Source organism: Peromyscus californicus, unplaced genomic scaffold (assembly GCF_007827085.1).
Source record: "Peromyscus californicus insignis strain IS unplaced genomic scaffold, ASM782708v3 Scaffold_14__1_contigs__length_90479793_seg_1, whole genome shotgun sequence".
NCBI lineage: Eukaryota > Metazoa > Chordata > Mammalia > Rodentia > Cricetidae > Peromyscus > Peromyscus californicus.
Genome location: NW_026294435.1, coordinates 5,313,190 through 5,333,096, shown reverse-complemented (window position 1 = coordinate 5,333,096; position 19,907 = coordinate 5,313,190). Strand labels below are relative to the sequence as shown.

At 39.0% G+C, this 19,907-nt stretch overlaps 1 protein-coding gene across 1 annotated transcript; it reads left to right on the top strand.

Moving 5' to 3' along the window:
- The first annotated feature begins 173 nt into the window (after nt 1–173).
- Nucleotides 174–18,367, top strand: Serpinb10 (serpin family B member 10). Its single transcript, XM_052736424.1, has 8 exons — nt 174–273; nt 4,055–4,229; nt 7,391–7,456; nt 7,884–8,021; nt 10,720–10,837; nt 12,700–12,842; nt 14,783–14,938; nt 17,955–18,367. The coding sequence occupies exons 2-8, from the start codon at nt 4,062–4,064 to the stop codon at nt 18,357–18,359; spliced, it is 1,194 nt and encodes a 397-aa protein (XP_052592384.1). The 5' UTR covers nt 174–273; nt 4,055–4,061; the 3' UTR covers nt 18,360–18,367.
- The last annotated feature ends 1,540 nt before the right edge of the window (nt 18,368–19,907 follow it).

The following is a 19,907-nucleotide window of genomic DNA, read 5'->3' as shown; positions in this document are numbered from 1 at the left end:
CTACATGCAGTCCCATGTGGAAAATGTGTGTCATTAATAATTCAGAAAAGAACTCTGTTGTCTGCTGCTCTGACTTATTTGAACTTTTGCCCAAGATAAGGCTGAAAGGAAGAGTGTGCTGGCTTGTGAAAGGGAGCCCAGGGTGGGGCTCAGAAGAAGGAGGGGCTGCAAGGTTTTTTTAAGTTTTTTCAGTTAAAAGTTACCTCACTCTTCAGCCACAGTCTCGTACTAAAGGAACAATTTGCCAAATCTGCTCCCGGAGAGGGAAATAAGGTATTGTAAATATTTCTTTGGTTAAAAATGCTTATGTTTTTCTTATTGCAGTGCTTAGCAAATTACCAAGACTCCAAAACTCAGGATAATAGATGAGGTTCTATTTCCTCAGCATTTTTCTGTACAAGTCAGCTACTTAACTTTGAACCAGTTTGAAGTTTGATTGACTAAGAGGAAGACAATTTCAAGGAAGCTTCAGCTGTTCCGCTTGGAATTGTGAGAAACATGAGTGGATTTCTTTCCTCCAGTCATGTCTCAATTTGCCAACTACTGAGTTGTATATGCTGACTTCACAAAGGGAAATAGAGCATTCTTAGAATAATTGAATCCCAGTCTTTGTAGCCTTTCTAATGGGGTGGCTGGACAGTGTGAACCTTGATAAATGGAACTAATGGTTTGTTCATGCCATCTACATAACTCATTCTCCCACCTATCTGCCTTCCATGTGCCCTTAGCTTCTTTCACTGCTGTGGAACATCTGAGCCCCTGAGCACACCTTACTCTTCAGAACCACTCCAATATAATAACTCCTCAGAAGAGGGCTCTGGGAAACAAAGAAGTCCTGGGAGGCAATGAAGATGTTGTTTTCTGTTATGTGGAGTTTCATAAAGATTCAGCATTGTCATCAGTAAAGCAAGAGATCTTGGGTATTCTTTCATGGGACAAAAACAAGTGCATTCCTGCTGTTGCATCCTCTGTTTCTTCCTCATCCTTCTTTTATGCTTCTTTTGCTCCCTGTGGATCCTATATCACTCAGTCTTGCTCTTACCATCAAAATTCTACAGACCATTAGCTGCATTGACCACAAGACTTGTATTTATAGCAGAGAGAATAGGGTTGCACTTTTCACTGTTCCGTTAGATATACATCATTAGTCAGTTCATTTAACTTCTCTGGTCCTGAGTTTCTTAGGAGATTAAATGGGAGTATTGGACTAGGGTGGCTCTAAGGTTCTCTCCAAGCTCTTATGCAAGAAGCATGTTTGCTTATAATTGTGTTTTGATGGATTTTAATGATCTTTTCCTTAGTTTCTTAATGTTCTCTTCCATGTGTATAGTTAATATGATATATTTTTATATATCATATATATATTCAGTTTGTAACTTCTCAAAATTTCAAAAGAGCAATTCATTTTGTAAATGATACAGTAGGGGGATGGGCAGATAGTTAAATCAATAAAATACTTGCCTCACAAGCATGAGGACCTGAGGTTGATCCCCAGAACTTAGGAAAAAAGTCAGGCATGGTAATTCCCATTTATAATGGGGGTTGGTGATAGGTAGATCCTTGAGGCTTGCTAATCAGTCAGTCTACCTACTTGGTAAATCTCAAGCTGGTGATAACCCTGTCTGAAAAAACATGGTGGGCATCTCCTGAGAAACAACATGAAGCTTGTCCTGTGGCTCTACATGTATATGTACCCACAAATGCTTCTGTACACACACACACACACACACACACACACACACACACACACACACACACACAAAGAGAGAGAGAGAGGAAGGGAGAGATACAGACAGACAGATAGACAGAGACAGACAGTCAGAGAGAAAGAGACTAAGCTTCTGATTGTTCAATACTTATATCTAAATTATTTTCAATAAAAACTCATCTTAAGATTCTGTACCCTCCAGGAATTATTTTTGACTGCTGGGTTAGGTGACTGGATTAATGATTCCTTACAGCTGGTTTTTAAAGATGTGAGTTGTCAGAGAGTCTTCTCACTGTGTGTCCTGCTGTACTCAATACGTCACCGGTGAAAGTGAAGATAAGTGAATATTAACTTTTTACACTATCTCTCTTATTAGAGAAAAGTACGATGTTCAGGAAGTTATTGTGCATGAATAGTGTTGTTGTTGTTGTTTTTATTCTTTGGCTCTTTGAGGGGCCCACCACCCAGCTCCCAAATAAATCACACAGAGGTTTATTATTACGTATAAATATTCGGCCTTAGCTTGGCTTGTTTCTGGCCAGCTTTTCTTAACTTAAATTATCCCATCTACCTTTTGCCTCTGGGTTTTTATCTACTTGTGTATAACTTACTTTTACTCTTACTCCGTGGCTGGCTGTGTAGATGGGTGGCTGGCCCCTGGAGTCCTCCTCTTCTCCTCCTTTCCTCATTCCTCAATCCTCTTCTCTCAGATTTCCCCTCTTACTTATTCTCTCTGCCTGCCAGCCTGGCCTATTTCTCTTTCTTGCCCAGCTATTGGACAATCAGCTCTTCACTAGACCAATCAGGTGTTTTAGACAGGCAAAGTAAACAGCTTCATAGAGTTAAACAAATGCAACATAAAAGAATGTAACACATCTTTACATCATTAAAACAAATGTTCCACAGCATAAACAAATTTAACACACTTGAAAATAATATCCCACAACAAATAAGTTCTATATTAAGCATAATCTGCATACTGAGATATAAAATTCCCAGGCCCTGTGATGTTGCTTGCTCTCTGCCCTTGCAGGTTTATGTGATTTGCAACAGAACCATTTTTATTGTGAATATACTTAATGAGTTTTAAAAATATAAATTGTGTAGTCAAAATGTGACCTGAGTGAATATGATCTTTAAGGAAATAGTTATTTCTAAGGTGATATTTGTGTGGGAAGGGATACTGGCAAATGTCCAAGGATTTGTGAGAGTGTAAAGTAACCACAGGAAGGGGTTTTATTTCTTCAGAGTATTTACCGAGGCCTATCCTGAGACTTCATAGTGGGTAGAAACCACACCTTGGGTGTGACCCTGAGTCTGGGAAGCTGTTTGTTCAGGTGTAACTTTATGTGTGGAAGGGATTTCAAAAAAATCACTTAAAAAAAATCACATGAGGTCACGCTGTAACCCAAATCCACACACGCTTGTCTTTGATTCCAGTTTTTGACCACAGAGAGATATCCTGACTTTCCCAAAGCCTTTGTTGTAGATTTCTCAGTAGAAATCTGATGTTGGGACAAGACTCAACTCTACACAGCACAGGTACTCACAGAAGGTCCCAGGTATAGGCATTTGGTATCAATCATTTAATTAATTTGAATATTATTTGACTATAGAATAATGGTAGGTTAAAAAATATATATTTAATAGATACTCAGTTTTAAAAGGCATTTTAAATAAAAATTCCAGGGCAATTAGAAGTGAAATTTAGAAGATGAATGTAATATATGTAATGTAATGTAATGTAATGTAATAATATAAAAATTGGAAAATTTTAAGTTCTCTTGTTAAAGAAAAATGAATAAGAAAAAAGGGAAAGTACTCTTAATTTCTATTTAAGGAATTCCAACTTAATTATGCATAGTATCAAATTAAAGTAAATAATACTCAGTGTATCCCAAACAGTAAAGACTATATGTAAATAATAGAAAAGTACCTATACATAACTATTTGGGGCAAAGTGCTGAACTACATGTTGTTGGGTATACAAGGCAATATATGAAGAAAATATTATTCCCAAGGAGCTTGGGAAGACCACACAGAGGCATAAAAGTAATAAACGTAAAGAAAATGGAAAAACTGTGCCATGGCACTCAGCTGGCAACTGGTTATAATCCAGTTGTTCTGGGGCACATTAGCTCAACCCTTTAAGGTAAGCCTCTTACATTCTGTGTTTTTAAGTGTTAGAATATATAAGACAGAAGCGGTGAATGGATAGAATTTTGTTAAAATCAACTCAGTTCTTAAAGATAGTTGTATCCCTGTTTGGACAGATGCTTTTACAAAAAATAAATTAAATGGAAAAGATTTAATATTTGTATGTTCTCTTTCTTATGCTTTTTATAGATACCCAATGGCTTCTCTAGCAGTATCCATCAACCAGTTTGCCTTGGAGTTTAGCAAAAAGCTAGCTGAATCTGCTGAGGGTAAAAATATGTTCTTTTCTCCTTGGGGCATCTCAACTTCCTTGGCTATGGTGTATTTGGGTACCAAAGGTACCACTGCAGTCCAGATGTCCCAGGTGAGTAGGAAAACTCCACAGTCTCAATGCTAAATGATTTTTAAAAAATTTCAGTTGGGTCCTCATTTTACAACAGTATCTCTCAAAACATTTAGAAAATTATGTCCAATGAAAGAAATCCATTTGAATTTATTGTTTGGGGCCAAGTGTGGTGACACACAACCTTAATCTCAGCAGGCAGATCTCTGTGAGTTCAAGGCAAGCCTGATCTAAATAGCAAGTTCCAGGCTAGTCAGAGCAACATGGTAACATTGTGTCTCACCAAAAGGAAAGTTGTTCTTTGGAAAATTCTTTAAGAACTTGTATCCTCCAGGAAAATAAACGATGAGGTCATACATTTTAGTTTAGAACCAAACAGTTTCATTTTGATGACAAACTTCTCTTTAAAACTAATATTCAAACTTTAAGTAATAGAACTATTCAGCATCACTCTGATAGTGAAAATTAAGGAAGTCTAGCTGTATGAAGTGGCTCACTCCTATAATCTCAGCACTTGAGATTGAGGCAGGAGGAGAGCTATAAGTAATAGACCAGCCTGCAGAACATAGTGAAGTGTATGTCAGCCCAGACTGTAAAGTAAGACCCTATCTTAAACAAAACAATAACAAAATAATTCTGTTTTCATGCTTTGTTTGGTCACATCTTTGTTTAAAACCCAGGTGCTTGTCTAAATCTAAAGAGCTCAGAGATAGTACTTAAATATGAAGATCATATTTTATAAGATAAAAATACATCATTGTATACTATACATATATAGTAAAATATATGTCAAAAAGCCACATGTACATACATGTGAATACAACTAAACGATTTTTAATTGGTTGACAAGGCTCACCTACAGATTTGTTTTTGGGTAGATTCCATTTTGAGTTCATTTCACATGAATATATCCCTGGGTAATGTTTGTGCATAATGTAACTCTTAATAGCTTTGGTTGCAGCGAGTCTCATGCACTTGCTATCCTAGGGCAGGTGGTCCTTACTCCAGTCCATCATCTCCTGGTACACTGTGGCATAGCTGAGGGGAAACAGGAGAAGAGCATCCTTCCTGCCAGCTTTCCAGTGAAATGCTGGGGTGAACGTGAAGGTTATGTCTGTATATATTGAGTTGTGTTAATGAGAAATAAAGCAATTAACTAGAAAAAGAACCCAAATCCCTGAATTTTCCAGATAATTGGAGCAATAGTAGTTTTGATTAAGTTATCTAAATGATGGTATCAATTGAACACTGTGTCTTTTCATTTTTCCTGTTTAATTTATACACTTATTCTGGGATACAGCGTGGTAATACTTTTATACAGTACATAATGATCATGTTTTCCTCTCCTTCAACATTTGCATTTCTGTTTTAGGAAGCTCTGAAGGCCTGTCTTCTAATCGTTCTTACAGTATAGAATAGATCATTGTGAACTGTCTTCACCTTGCTATGGGGCAGAGTAGTCAACCTTATTACTGTGGTCTGTCTGTACTTTGGTACCTGATCGACCTCCCTCCATATTTCTCCCTATTTCCACTGAGGATATAGAGACAAAACAAACTCAAACCTACTTTATTCTAATATAGTTTTTACAGCATATACCACTCTGACACTGGATGTTAGAGGTGTTCTACATAGTGTGTACTCAAATTCACTAAATTCTGGTACATTGTACCCACAAGTATCATTAGATCCCACAGATGGAGGCTTGGTCTCCAAGGTTTCTTCTCTGTTTCAGATTCAGTCAGAGCTCTGGGCTATGCTTCTGACTGAACAGCCAGCTATAAACCAAAGTTCCCACAACACCTTCATTAATCTCAGTTAATTTGCTAGTGTGGCTCACAGACCTCAGAAAAACGCTTATTTATTGGCTCATTATAAAGAATACTACAAAGGATGAAGATGAAGAAAGGGTGAGGTAACGTATGGAGGACAAAGGCTGACAGCTTCCATGACCTTTCCCAGGGCACAAACCTCTGGAGATCTGCAGATCCTCACCTGCTTTCTGAACCCTGTCTTCTGGGGTTTGGGGGGACACTTGATTGTGTTTTTGAATGATGACAGTCATGTAGAAGGATACTGGGCAGGAGTGCATTCTGAGGCTAACAGACTGACACTGAGGAAACCCAGCCAGACTGGCTGTCCTGTTTCCTTGGTTCCCTTATGCTATATTCATTCTCTAGGTATGGAGCAAGTGATCTTTCTTGTTTGTTTGTTTTGTTTTCCTAAGAGCATCTATCAAACAGGAAATGTCAGAGGATGTCTTGATGGCATTGTCAAATGGAGGAAGGTCACAGTTTGAGTGTCTATTATCCATCTTGAGGAAGAGAAACTGGTATCCAAGGCTTGGATGTTAGATGGGAGCAGGTGAAAAGAGGCCAAGAGGAAGCGAATGCATGAGGCACAAACGTTGTTCCATTCTGTCCTAACGTTGTTCAAGTCACTTGGGAAATAATAAAGGTTGTGACAATTTTGTGCCAGGAACCTAATTAGATGAATTAGAGACAAAAAATCATATTTCATACTGTTTGTTAATTTCTATGAAATAAACTTCATAAGTTTCCATATATGGGATCCTGGTTCTACCTTTGTTGCCACAAAACTCCAGGACTTCCTTCCTTTATGCATGAATTATATCCCACTGTAAAAATATATTTTCTCTCTACATGCAGGTGTTAACTTTAGTGGAATTGTACTCTGACACTTATCTCTCTTTGGAAAATATATGGAAAACAAGAGACTTTTACTTCAGGATATTTTCAGCATTGTTACAAATATCCTGACATGTATGACAATGAAGTCATGAGTAACTCATTTGTTTTTTATTTCGTTTTTCCAGACAGGGTTTCTCTGTGTAGCCCTGGCTGTTCTGGAATTCACTTTGTAGACCAAGCTGGCCTGGAACTTACAGAGATCCTCCTGTCTCTGCCTCTCAAGGGCTAGGATTAAAGGTGTGCACCACCACACCCTGCCACTAGAAACTTAAAATAGATTTTTAAAAAAAATTTCTTTCAAAGAGCTCTTGAGTCACTCTATTTAATTTATATAGTTCAACTGGAACCTCTTTGTTCAGTTATTTATGTTCTGTGGTCATAAGAATTACTAATTCATATTTACAGATATGTTATTTCATATGGGTACTTCTCTGCAAAGTGTATTCACTTGCTTTTTTATTGAAATTGTAGGTACTTCAATTAGACAGAGGCCGGAACTTCAAATCTGGCCCCGATAGCGAAAAGAAGAGAAAAATCGTAAGTATATATTTAGTACCCATTTGACAGTTGTGGAGGGATTACTTCTAATATATGTATTTTGTGGTCAGTTTAACCAGTCCCTGTCTTGGATTAAATATATTGGGATATTTTTCAGAATCCAGAGTGTCTTTGTTTTGTAGTAGTCCTGTTTCCTTCTTTTCTTATCTTCCTTTTTATCCCTTTGAAAGTTTTGTTTGATTTTTGAAGTTGTTCTTGTCTGTCTTTATAAGCTACCTGTGAAGGAAAGGTACCTTCATTAAGGTTTTATACTTGTAACATCAAAGAAAACATTTTTATCTATTTTAAGTAAATTGCGTTCATTTTATGCTTGCAATACACCAAATAATTTCACTGAACTATAGATTAGTCATATATTATTTGACTTTTGTTCAACACTTTTTTTCTAATCCCCTTTCTTATAAAGGAACTTAACTCAGGCAAGGTTGAAGAAATATATTCCGATTTCCAGACCCTTGCTGCAGAAATCCTCAAGCCTGGAAATTCCTACTTACTTAAAACAGCCAATAGGATATATGGTGAGAAAACATATCCATTTCATAACGTAAGTGTAAATGTCTTTTGTTGATTAATGGAAAAAGAAAAGGCGATCAAGAACCAGCATAAAATACACATTTCTCTAGGGGCCCCAGAGAAAATCTTAATGTGGATAGTATTTCCTGATAATCAATTATTTTACAACAATTGTGAATGCCAAGTTCTGAAAAAAAAAAAAACAGTATTGGGTCTGACACAGGAATGGCTCATGAACACATAGGCATGGGCTCCTTGAGCTAACATTTGTTTCACAGGAAAACATTGAGTCATGTAATAGCAGGGTAGGACTGAAGGAGCCAAAAGTGGTGTGTAGGACTGTGACTAGAGGCTGTCCCTGGGAACAAAGATGACCTTGAGAGGAGAGGAAAGGGAAGTACCCACAACAGGATTTTAGAGATTTTGTCAAAATGGAACTTGAAATGATGCCAAGTTCCTTCTTTTGCTGATGGTTAAAATCCCACCAGTAGTAACCATGGTGACCCTGTCCCATTAAGACTCAAGTGCTCCTCAGAGTCCAGTCAGTCATTTTCTCTGTTAAGTTTGTGCATCACACCATTTGAAAAAGATTAAAGAGTAGCAGACTCAAGCATGGAAGGGCAAAGAGCAAGCGGCTGGACAGGACAGATGAGAAGCAGTTATCCTGTGTGGTTTCAAGCACGTGATGGTTGCCACATCAGTGAGTTCTTCAAGACTTAGGGCCTTGGGCTTTATCAATCCAGAATCCACAAAACCATCTAGATAGAGCCTTAACGACAGTCTCATTATTGGCAGGCTTTTGGAATCCTGCTTGACTCATTACCCATAAAAAGTTGAGCTTAGTAGCACTGTACTCAAAACAAAAGGGATACGGGTATCTGCATACCTTTTTATGAGTCTACAGGTGAATCAACAGGGTGTAGTGCCTCATATTTATGTTTTATTTTTGCTGGATTATAATACCGATGCGGTCCTCACAACCTTTAAGCCATGTCTTGGGGACAGGATGAATTCTTACAAGTTGTCCAAGTAGGCAAACTGAAGGCCTCAACACCGCACCTCCCCAGGGAAAGCCAGTTAGGTTCCCGTGGTGGGTGCTGCAGCAGCTGCAGCCTGAGTTACAGCCAGTTAGGTTCCCATGGTGGGTGCTGCAGCAGCTGCAGCTTGAGTTACAGCCAGTTAGGTTCCCGTGGTGGGTGCTGCAGCAGCTGCAGCCTGAGTTACAGCCAGTTAGGTTCCCGTGGTGGGTGCTGCAGCAGCTGCAGCCTGAGTTACAGCCAGTTATGTTCTCATCGTGGGTGCTGCAGCAGCTGCAGCCTGAGTTACAGCCAGTTATGTTCCCATGGTGGGTGCTGCAGCAGCTGCAGCCTGAGTTACAGCCAGTTATGTTCCCATGGTGGGTGCTGCAGCAGCTGCAACCTGAGTTACAGCTAGCTGTGATCAGTGCCTGGGGTGGAGTATCAAAACGCCAGAGACAAGGTGTAGCAGGAATCTTAGAAGGTCTTATTAATAAAAACAAACCTGGAGCCAGGTATTGGGGTGAACGCTAAAAGATCAGAGAAGCAGAACAAGCCACAGCCACCTCGCCTTGCCAATTCCTCAGCTGATCCTGTTTCCTCAAACTGGAAGCCTCTGTGTCCTCATCCGAATGGGTCTCAGCTGAACTGCTGCTCAAAAGCCTAAAAGCTTAACCAGGCTCTAGTTCCTGGTCCTCATGCCTTATATACCTTTCTGCTTCCTGCCATCACTTCCTAGGATTAAAGGCATAAGTCACCATGCCTGGCTGTTTCCAGTGTGGCCTTGAACTCACAGAGATCCAGGCAGATCTCTGCCTTTGGAATGCTAGGATTAAAGGTGTGTGTGCCACCATTTTCTGGCCTCTATATCTAGTGGCTGTTCTGTTCTCTGACCCCAGATAAGTTTATTAGGCTGCACAATATTTTGGGGAAAATAATATCATCACAACAAGGCCTTGCCCACCCCCTCAAAATGACTGGCGAGGCCTTTGGCCTCATTTCACATTGCCCGGAAGAATGTAGTTTTCTTCAGGTTGCTGTAAGTTCCTGCGGGTTTGGAGACCACAAGCAGTCAACGTGCAGACCCACTGGTCTCCTGTGTTCCCATGCCTTACACAGAAAGCCACGCCCAACTCTCAATACCATCTGGCTACTGGGTAACTTCTGTGATTTATAGTCTTCTCTTTTCATTCTACTCTCAGTTCCAGGCCCGAATAAAAGACAACAAAAAACATACATGCAAAGTAGCATTCTATAGACTGAGCAGGTTGTGTTTGTGTATTCAGGAATATATATGCATATACATATACCTACATGTATGTAACAACAATTAGTGAAAAACAGAGGCCATGAATTTGAAAGAGATCAAGGAGAGGTATATGGGAAGACTTGGAGGGAGGATAAGAAAGGGGTAAATAATGCAATTATAATATCAAAAATAAAATAAATGGTATCTAAAAATAGTCCAGAAGGGAGTGCCAACCCAGAACGATGGGTAGGCAGCTTTTCCTTCTATACCTGGCATTCTGTATGGTGGTTTGAAGAGGATTACATTTTTATTTTAACAGATACCAGGAATGATGAAATAGAGATAGGAGGTGTAGAGTGGGAGCAGTTGTTCTCAATTGATTTTTGTTTTAAATAGTGTACACAGCTTTGATTGCTCACTTTTGGACAAGTTGTACAGAAGCAGATTTTATCTATATCTTTCAGAAATATTTGAAGGACATGCAAACATACTTTGGTGCAGAACCGCAGTCTGTTAACTTTGTCGGAGCTTCTGGCCAGATCCGAGCAGAGATCAACTCTTGGGTGGAAGGCCAGACGGGAGGTAAGCTGTCATCCAGAGCACAGTCAGGGCTTGCTCTAGTCTTCATCTTATTTGTATGAAATTGTGCCATATCCCTATGTATTTCTTTAGTAGAACTGTGGGACACATGCGAAATACTTAGAACTTTCATTTCTTTTTGCACCTGTAAGTTCTCTAAAATATAGAAGTCAAACCTCCACTTTTCCAAGTGGACTGGAAAAAGAATTATAGTTTACTGATTCCAAAGAGGAGTACAGGATAAAAGGAAAGAAATGGAAAATGGAAAATAGGAATGACTATTGCACTTGTGATTTTAAAGAAAAATGGTTATTAATCAATAACAAAAATAGAGCAACATTTTACTGGTGCATGATCATCTTTGTCTTGCAAATTAAGATTATTGTTAGTGTTTGGGGTACAAAAAAAATTATCCTGCTACAGCACTGGAGGCCAAAAGTCAAAATCCATGTGTCTCCAGAGCTGTACTTGGCGAGGGAGGGGATGTGTGTGTTTCTCTTGGCTTGAGGTGTTTGCTGGCAATGCAGAACAGTTCTTTAGTGAGGCTGTATCATTCTTGTCTTTGTCTTTGTTGCACCTAGACTTACTTGAGTCTCTTTTGTGTTCCCGCATGCTCTCATTGTTTCTTATTTAATGTCTGTGTTTAAATGTCCTTCTTGGAAGGCATGAGTCATTGGCCTGAGGATTACTTTAACTCAGTATGACATGATCTTAACTTGATCTGCAGAAATTCCCTTTCCAAGTAAAGACACATAATATCAAGTCCTGGGGCTCAGAACGTAAACATTTTGGAGGGGTGGAAAATTAAACATACAATGATCTCATCACAAAAATTTATATTCTTAATATTATCTCAAAGAGCAATCAGATAAACTCAAATTGAGAATTTGAGGGCATTCTGCACAACAAAGGGCAAATCTTTCAAAGGTGTCAAAGTTTTCAAAAAAACGATGGACTGTTCAGAATAAAAGGAACTACAAAGAAATCACAGCTAAGTGTGCTTGAGATGATGGTCTGATTTCTGGCCCAGGGGAAAGGAGAAACTGATGATTTTGAATCCAGCTTGTTAAGAGCATTTCACTGAAGCTAACTTTCTGTTTTGGATCCTTGGCAGACACCAGGTTCTGTGGTCTAATACTAATTTAGTAAGCTGGGTGGCACATATTTATAATCTCATCCCACTGAGATAGAATCAGAAAGATTATGCATTTGTGGCCTGCTTAGGCTACCTGTTGAGTGCTCCATACTAGCCTTTGGCTACTTAGAAAGATGTTTTGTCAAACATACAAACAAATAAACTAACCATCTAACTAAACCAATGTTTATCATCAACAATTTTATAGATGTGATATAGCACCAAGATGCAACTATATCTTTCCTATTATCTATTGCTAGGAGAAAAATATATTGCCTGTAAAGTAGTGTAAGTCAACATTCATAACAAATTTTCATTTGTTTTTCAGTTCATTTTCTTTGTTAACCATATTATCTGCAAACAATAACTTCGTGTCTTCCTTCTATGTAATTAACACCACATTTCATTTTCTTGCTTTGATTCATGAATTAGCATTTTAGGAAAAACTAAGTTACAATAGTCCTCAAAGACTGTGGAAACTGCTATGTATTTGTTTACTGTGGCTGTGAAATGATGATTATTGGAGAAGTTAGTACATTATTTTTCAAGCATTTCTCTCCCTCCTCATGGCTTTTGAGAAAAAGTGTACTACTAAATTGTTCTATTTCTGAAATACCTGAAAACAGACTTTTAAAAGAAAACTTTGTTTCCAGAAAAAAATGGAAATCTGATTATCTAATTAAAATATACATATTCCACTAGCCATTTTGAAATCTGTCTGTTCTTACAGGTAAAATTCCAAATCTCCTCCCTGATGACTCAGTAGACTCCAAGACCAAGATGGTTCTGGTGAATGCCCTTTATTTTAAAGGGGTCTGGGAGCATCAGTTCTCAGCGCAGAACACCACTGAAAGGCCTTTCCGAATAAACAAAGTAAGAGCTGGCTAAAAGACACCGAATCGTCACATGACCGTGTTAAAACAGATTCTATATTAAATCTGCTTTGTTTCCTAATGGTATCTTCCTGTGTCCTGGCTCTTACTAGAGAAGGAAAGACTGGGCTGGAAGCTTTTTTGTTCCCATCTACTAAACCGTCCTGCTGCACTGCTTTTCTCTGAACACAGTTGATTTGCATAATTTATCACTTCATGCTACTAAGCACGTGGGAGCTGGGTAGGGTGGGTTTTATATTTATTTCTCAGTTGAGAAATAGAGGTTGTTAAGGAAATGGAGGTGTGTCTGAGTTAAACTTTCAGAATCAAAGATTATCCCACTATAAGGTCTATTGTTTCTATTAAGTCCATTATAGTAAAGAGGATGTGTGTGTATGTATGTGGGGTGGGGATGATACAAAGTTAGAGATAGATCTGAGAGATTCTGAAGACTGTCAGTTTGCCATCACCATGACAAAAATATAACTAGAAAGAAGGAAAGATGGTAGCCCCTGATTTCAGAGTTCTAGTCCATGTTCACCTGTCCCAGCAAACATTGACGCAGAAAGTCAATCATGAAGCAGTTACTCACTTTATGGCAGGGGAGGAGTAAGCAGTTAGAAGGAGGGGAAGGAAGAGAGAGAGAGTGGGAGGGGGAGAGAGAGAAAGAGAGAGAGACAGACAGACTAGGGTCCCAATAGTCCTGTGATCTGTCCTCCTTACTAAGCCCCAGCTCCTAGATCACAGCACCCCTGCAGCATCAGCAGCCAGCAACCAAGACTTCCAAGACTTCCACACATGGCCTTTGTGATACACTTAAGACCCAAACTGCAGCAGGCTAGAATGTGGCTGAATCAAAATATTGTCAGGAATTTTTTTTTCTCCTCACTTCTTTTCCCCCACTGAATTTCTTCCATCATTTTTCTCACTGGCCGAATTCTAGATTTTTTCTGTTTCTAATCCACAGTGGCCAAACATAGCTACTTTCAGCATCTCTTGTATCCTGGAGAATAGGCTGAGAAGCCCCATTTTAAATTCCTAGAGAGAGAACCTCTTAGTACCTCAAAGCCAGCTGACATAGAATGCCTTAGTTGCTGATTTTAACAGTGAGATCTGAAGAGGACACTAGTTGGAGCCCTTGTGTGTACCCTGGAAACCATCACTGTATCTCAATCAATGGCCTGACTACAAGGCCTCCTCAGCGTGTGCTGGAGGCCTCCTGAATGGCCTCTGCTCCACATTCAATGGTAAATAATATGTCTGTAACACTGGATTGCAGAAAGTTCCTTGTGGTTTCGTTTGCAGTTGATTTTGTTTAAAGATACTTCACATGGGGCTGGAGACCCGACTTATCAGTTAGGAACTCTCAGTGCTCTTCCAGAGGACCAAGGTTTTATTCCTAGCACTCACTCGAGGAAACTCCTGTCTGTAACTAGAGCTCTAGGGGATCTGATGCCCTCTTCTGGTCTTTGTAGGTACTTGTACACATTTTAACAGAAGTCCCTTGTCTGATAACACTTTACAAATATTTTTTCCTAGTCTATTGCTAGTTTTTCGGATTTTTTTTAAAAATGCATTTCAGTTTTTATGATACTGAAAATACTTTCTAGGGCTCTCAAATGTTTGTATGTAAAATTGCCCTTAATTTCTGGATCATTAGCATTTATATGGTTTTCATGGGTTTCTGCTTCTAAGCATTTGGTAGAATTTACCTATTATGGCATAAACAGGTTGTTCAGTAGATGATACAGACAGGAGCGCCCTTGCTTACTATCATTGATATTGTTAGTAGAATTTTCCAGAAGCTACATCAGGAAAACTTCTGTGTTTGCTGTAAGGTCACCAGTCTTACTAACGTCTAAGACAAAGGGAAACTGATGTTGACAGGATGAAGACGCTGATGAAACCTCTTTTTTGTGACTTTGTTGTTTGTTTTTACAGACTATGAGCAAACCAGTGCAAATGATGTCATTGAAAAAGAATCTTCAAGTCTTCCACATTGAGGAGCTGGAAACCATAGGCCTTCAACTCCACTATCAGAACCGTGACCTCAGCCTGCTTCTGCTGCTGCCGGAAGATGTGAATGGCCTGAAACAGGTAGATATATCAGTCTGTCTGACATAAAATGGATTCTGTGCTTTTCCCTGGGCTTTAAAGGGAAAAGCATGTGGACTTGGCCTCCTTGCTCTTAAATTTCTGCATAGGAAGGCAATCAACTAACACACTTTAACCCTGGCTGCTTTCTCTTCAAACAGTACTCATACTCTACAAAATTCTATAAAGTTAATATTACTGTTTTTAATAAGTTGTATAACTATAGACATTTCTAGCACAAGATGGGCATATACATAGTCACATGTACACAGATATGAAGGCTCTTATCACAAGTTTGGATCATACATTAGGTTGCCTTGGATCTTCTTAGGCTAGTAGAAACTACCTAATTCAAGATTAATTTTTATCTAGAATTGCTATTTTTTTATTTTATTAAACAAACCAAGATGTTATTAACCATGTATTTCTGTTTTTAAAAGGTATTTCAATTTTAAGACTAAGGCATAACATAAGAATAGAGTAGAATTACCTTAGATAAAATAAATTAGCCACGTCATCTTAAAATTTCATCTAATTTCATCATAGATTGATGACAATTTCCTTATACTGTATTATTTGGCATATCAGCAGATGGAAGTTAGTAGGATAGAGTGTTTACAGTTTGGTCTGACTTTTGGAACCCTGATATTTCATTGTTAAGCAGGACATGGCTTGTAACTGGCTGAGGGACTCCAGATGGCAGAGGGAGAAAGCAGAAATAGTGCCTGAATGACTTGGTTGGGGTGCAAGAGTATCCTGGATGGCCACTGCTTGTGGAAACCAGGTGTTTACCTGCAGAAGAAACAGCATGTGGGAACCTGGAATCTGCATAAAGGGCTTTCCTGCTTAATAATCCTTGTGCAAGGCGGTGGGGGCGGGGGGACGACAGGACTACTTCTTTGCATGGAAGCCATTTGCAGACCCACTTCAGAGTGATGTACACAGAAACTCTTGGTGAGGATTAACTTCATTTGTGGTGCCTCAGATCAAACCCAGGGCCTCTGTGTGCTAAGCAGGCTTTTTAGGCTAGAACTGCATCCCAGCCCCAAATGAATCTTTTTAATTTTCATTTTATTTTAATATTTTGTGTATATGGGTGCTTTGCTTGCTTGTATATCTATGTACTATGTGTGTGCAGTGACTATGGCGACCAGGAGAGCATATTGGATGTCATGGAACTGATACATAGATAGCTGTAAGCCATCATGGAGGTGCTGGGATAAAAATCTGAGTCCTCTGGAAGAGCAGCTTTTTTTTTTTTTTTTTTTTGGTTTTTCGAGACAGGGTTTCTCTGTGTAGCTTTGCGCCTTTCCTGGAACTCGCTTTGGAGACCAGGCTGGCCTCGAACTCACAGAGATCCGCCTGGCTCTGCCTCCCGAGTGCTGGGATTAAAGGCGTGCGCCACCACCGCCCGGCTAGCTAGTACTCTTAACCATTTCATCATCTCTCTAGCCCCAAAATTAATCTTTTTAATCACTTGTATTTATACATGAGTACATATATTCTTAAGTATAGTGTGTTCCACAATTTTTTAAAAACTTTTATTTTTATCAAATAAAAGTCTTTGGGAGAAAAATCCTCACCCTTACCATCTCCGTTTCGGCTGTTCACCCTATTAAGCCTGACCGTATCATGTGTCTAAGCAAATAGACGCAGAAATGGAACATTAGCCTCTCTTACAATAGATAGCCTGTCTTTCTTTGCCTAGAGTCTAATTTTTCATTTATATCATGCTCTTCATGTTGGTAGGTTTCCATGGCTCTGCTAGTATAAAGACAATATTTTTACATTGCTTTTGAAAATGTGTGAAACTGTGAAGGATGGTAACAATAAGGCCTGTGTAGACTGATTACCATTGCAGTCATAATGAGCTACTTCTTAGGAATTCAGGGTCAGAGGTGAAGATATTGTCATATATCAATGTGTACCCTTCACAAATATGTCACTTACATCCAATGCTTGGGTCTACAAAACTCCCAAATGAGCAAAAGTATATGGTTTGAAACAAACTTATCAATAAAAGTGAAATCTATTTACATATACAATTAGATGTATGTACACATTCATACATTATTCTTAGAACTTTTAAATTATAAAGAGGAGTAAAGGTATCATACACTCACTATAAAGATGTACTCACAAGATTTGGAGGGTTCCCCCCCTTTTCATTCTTTCTTGACATAGCTTATAATGTTATGATTATAAAATATAGACATTTTATTTTATCTGAGCTTTTGTTTTCAACAAGCTGTTTCCCATGTTAGGAAAATGAGAAGTTGTGCCCTGTGTCAGTCAGTTTATTGTTGCTGGTACTGCTTGTGAACTCCTAACAGAAACATCTTAGGGGAGAAAAGATTGATTTTGCTCTTGATTTCAGTCCATCTTGACAAAGAGGTTATGGCAGAGTAGTTCACATCATGGTGTGCAGGAAGTTCTAGGCAGAAGGGGCCAGAGCAAGACAGAGCCATCAAGGACATGCATTGTCCATCAGGCACCACCTTCTCCAATTCTGTCACATCTCAATAGATTATTCAGAGTTTGAATTTATCCATAGATTAACATGTTTATTACATGAGAGTCCTCATTATCTAGCTCTCTGTATAAATGCTTTCACGGATACAATCAGAACCATGCTTAACTTATCTGTTAATGGCTTCTAATCCAATCAAGTTGAAAATAAAGACTCATTCATGTCCTAACAAACAACTTACACTACAGTATATGCTTTGTGTATGAACAATCCAAATGCTTGATTAGATTGGGATATTTTAGTATAATTGACATCTTACATACTATGTTAGAAGTATTTTCCTTTCAAAATTAAGTCTAATTCTTCTATTTCCTGAGAGCTGTTATCTATAAAATGGAGACTCTGTAGGTCAACAGCAAGTTTTCATCACTTAACCAGTGGATTTCCAAATGTGTGTTTTGCTTCCCTGAGTAGAAAGAGCAAGTAATCTCCTCTATGGCCTTTTTCTCTTTCTGATTTACTGACTCTTCTTGGGTTCCAATCTTGCAGCTGGAAAGAGCCATCACTTATGAGAAACTGAATGAGTGGACCAGTGCAGACATGATGGACACCTTCGAAGTGCAGCTCTACCTCCCCAAGTTCAAACTGGAAGAGAGTTATGATCTGAAGTCAGCCCTGAGCAGTATGGGGATGACCGATGCTTTTAACCAGAGCAAAGCTGATTTCTCGAACATGTCTTCAGAGAGAAACCTATTTTTGTCCAATGTTTTCCACAAGACCTTTGTGGAAATAAATGAGGAAGGCACAGAGGCGGCAGCTGGCACTGGAAGTGAGGTTGATTTTCGAATTAAGACACCTTCCATTGAATTCAATGCAGATCATCCATTCCTTTTCTTCATCAGGCACAACAAAACCAATAGCATCCTCTTTTATGGAAGATTCTGCTCTCCCTAAACTCTGCACCTCTCATTTAGTATAAACATCTGATAGTATGATATAAACAAACAGAAACCAATATCATGAGATGGAAAAGCAGTCATCACAAAATCAGCCCATAGTCTATAGATATTTCACACTCTAATAGTAATAAATGAACCTTGAAGGAATGTGTTCTGGTGATTCTGTCATGTCTAGATAGAGAATAGCATTCAGTTTGTTTTGCCATACACAACATTTGTCTTAGTGTGACTTTTATTCATGTTGCAGAAATGCTATTGATGAATGCCAGCACTTATGTACCAAACCAGGGTCTCCTAATATGGTTGGCAGGAATGAAAACTCAGGCTGGGTTGGAGGGATCTCAGTAAGACTGAGACTGAGACAAGTTTATTGCAATCAATCAGACTTTTATACCTTTATCAGAAATAGAATACAATAATGGTTGCCAGGATCAATACAGGTGCAGTTGCCTGGGTACAAAGGTGCTTGCAGGTTATATAGGGAATACCAGATTCATGTCTAAGACAAATTGTAGCATGAATCTTAAAAGATCTTATTAATAAAAACACCCAGAAGCCAGATGTTGGGGTGAATGCTGAAAAATCAGAGAAACAGAACAAGCCACATCCAACCTCACTTTGCCAATTCCTCAGCTGATCTTGTTTCCTCAAAGTGGAAGCCTCTGAATCCTCATCTGAATGGAACTCAGCTGAACTGCTGCTAAAAGCTTAAAAGCTTAAAAAGCCTAAAAAGCCCCTAGTTCCTGGTTCTCATGCCTTATATACCTTTGTGTTTCCTGCCATCACTTGCTGGGATTAAAGGTGTGTGCAACCATGCCTGGCTTCTACGTCTATCTAGTGGCTATTCTGTTCTCTGACCCCAGATAAGTTTATTAGGGTGCACAATATACTGGGGGACAAAATATCACCACAACAAATTGTCTCCTCAAGCTTCTATATGCTTTGCTGACTTGTAGGGAACTCAGAAACACAGGCCAGCCTGAACGCATCACTGCCTGAGGGAGTGCCCTGTTTCTCAGTAACTGAAAGTCACACAGTGCCCCAGGAGTCATGGACTCTAACCTGAAGCACCTAGGGTGCATTCTTTTCAAGGTAGCTAGACCAGGCCAACTCCATGATTCCCTGCAATTCTCACTTTTTACTTTTCAATTTCAGGGTATACAAGTCATTTTTCAAAGCAGACATGGAGTAGAAAATCAATCTCAAGGCTATAATGCTTCTCAATATACTAATAACAAAATTCTCACAGTTATTCCCGTGGACCACAGTTTAGGAGTCAAATTAGAGACAAAAACAATGACCAAATATCATTGCTAGGTTTTGCATAGGGTTGGAGGAGGGTAATTCATTTAGCTTTGAACATTGAATAGTTTATATTTCACCATACAAGGCCTGAACATTGATACTCAAATTGTTATGTGACCACCTTTGCCTGGGGAACAACATGATCAGCTGTAGGGAGACCTAGAGCCTGAGAACCATTAGCGTCAACAGGGATGTTGTTCTCTTCCCATTTGACAAAGTGAAACACAGGAGGACCAGA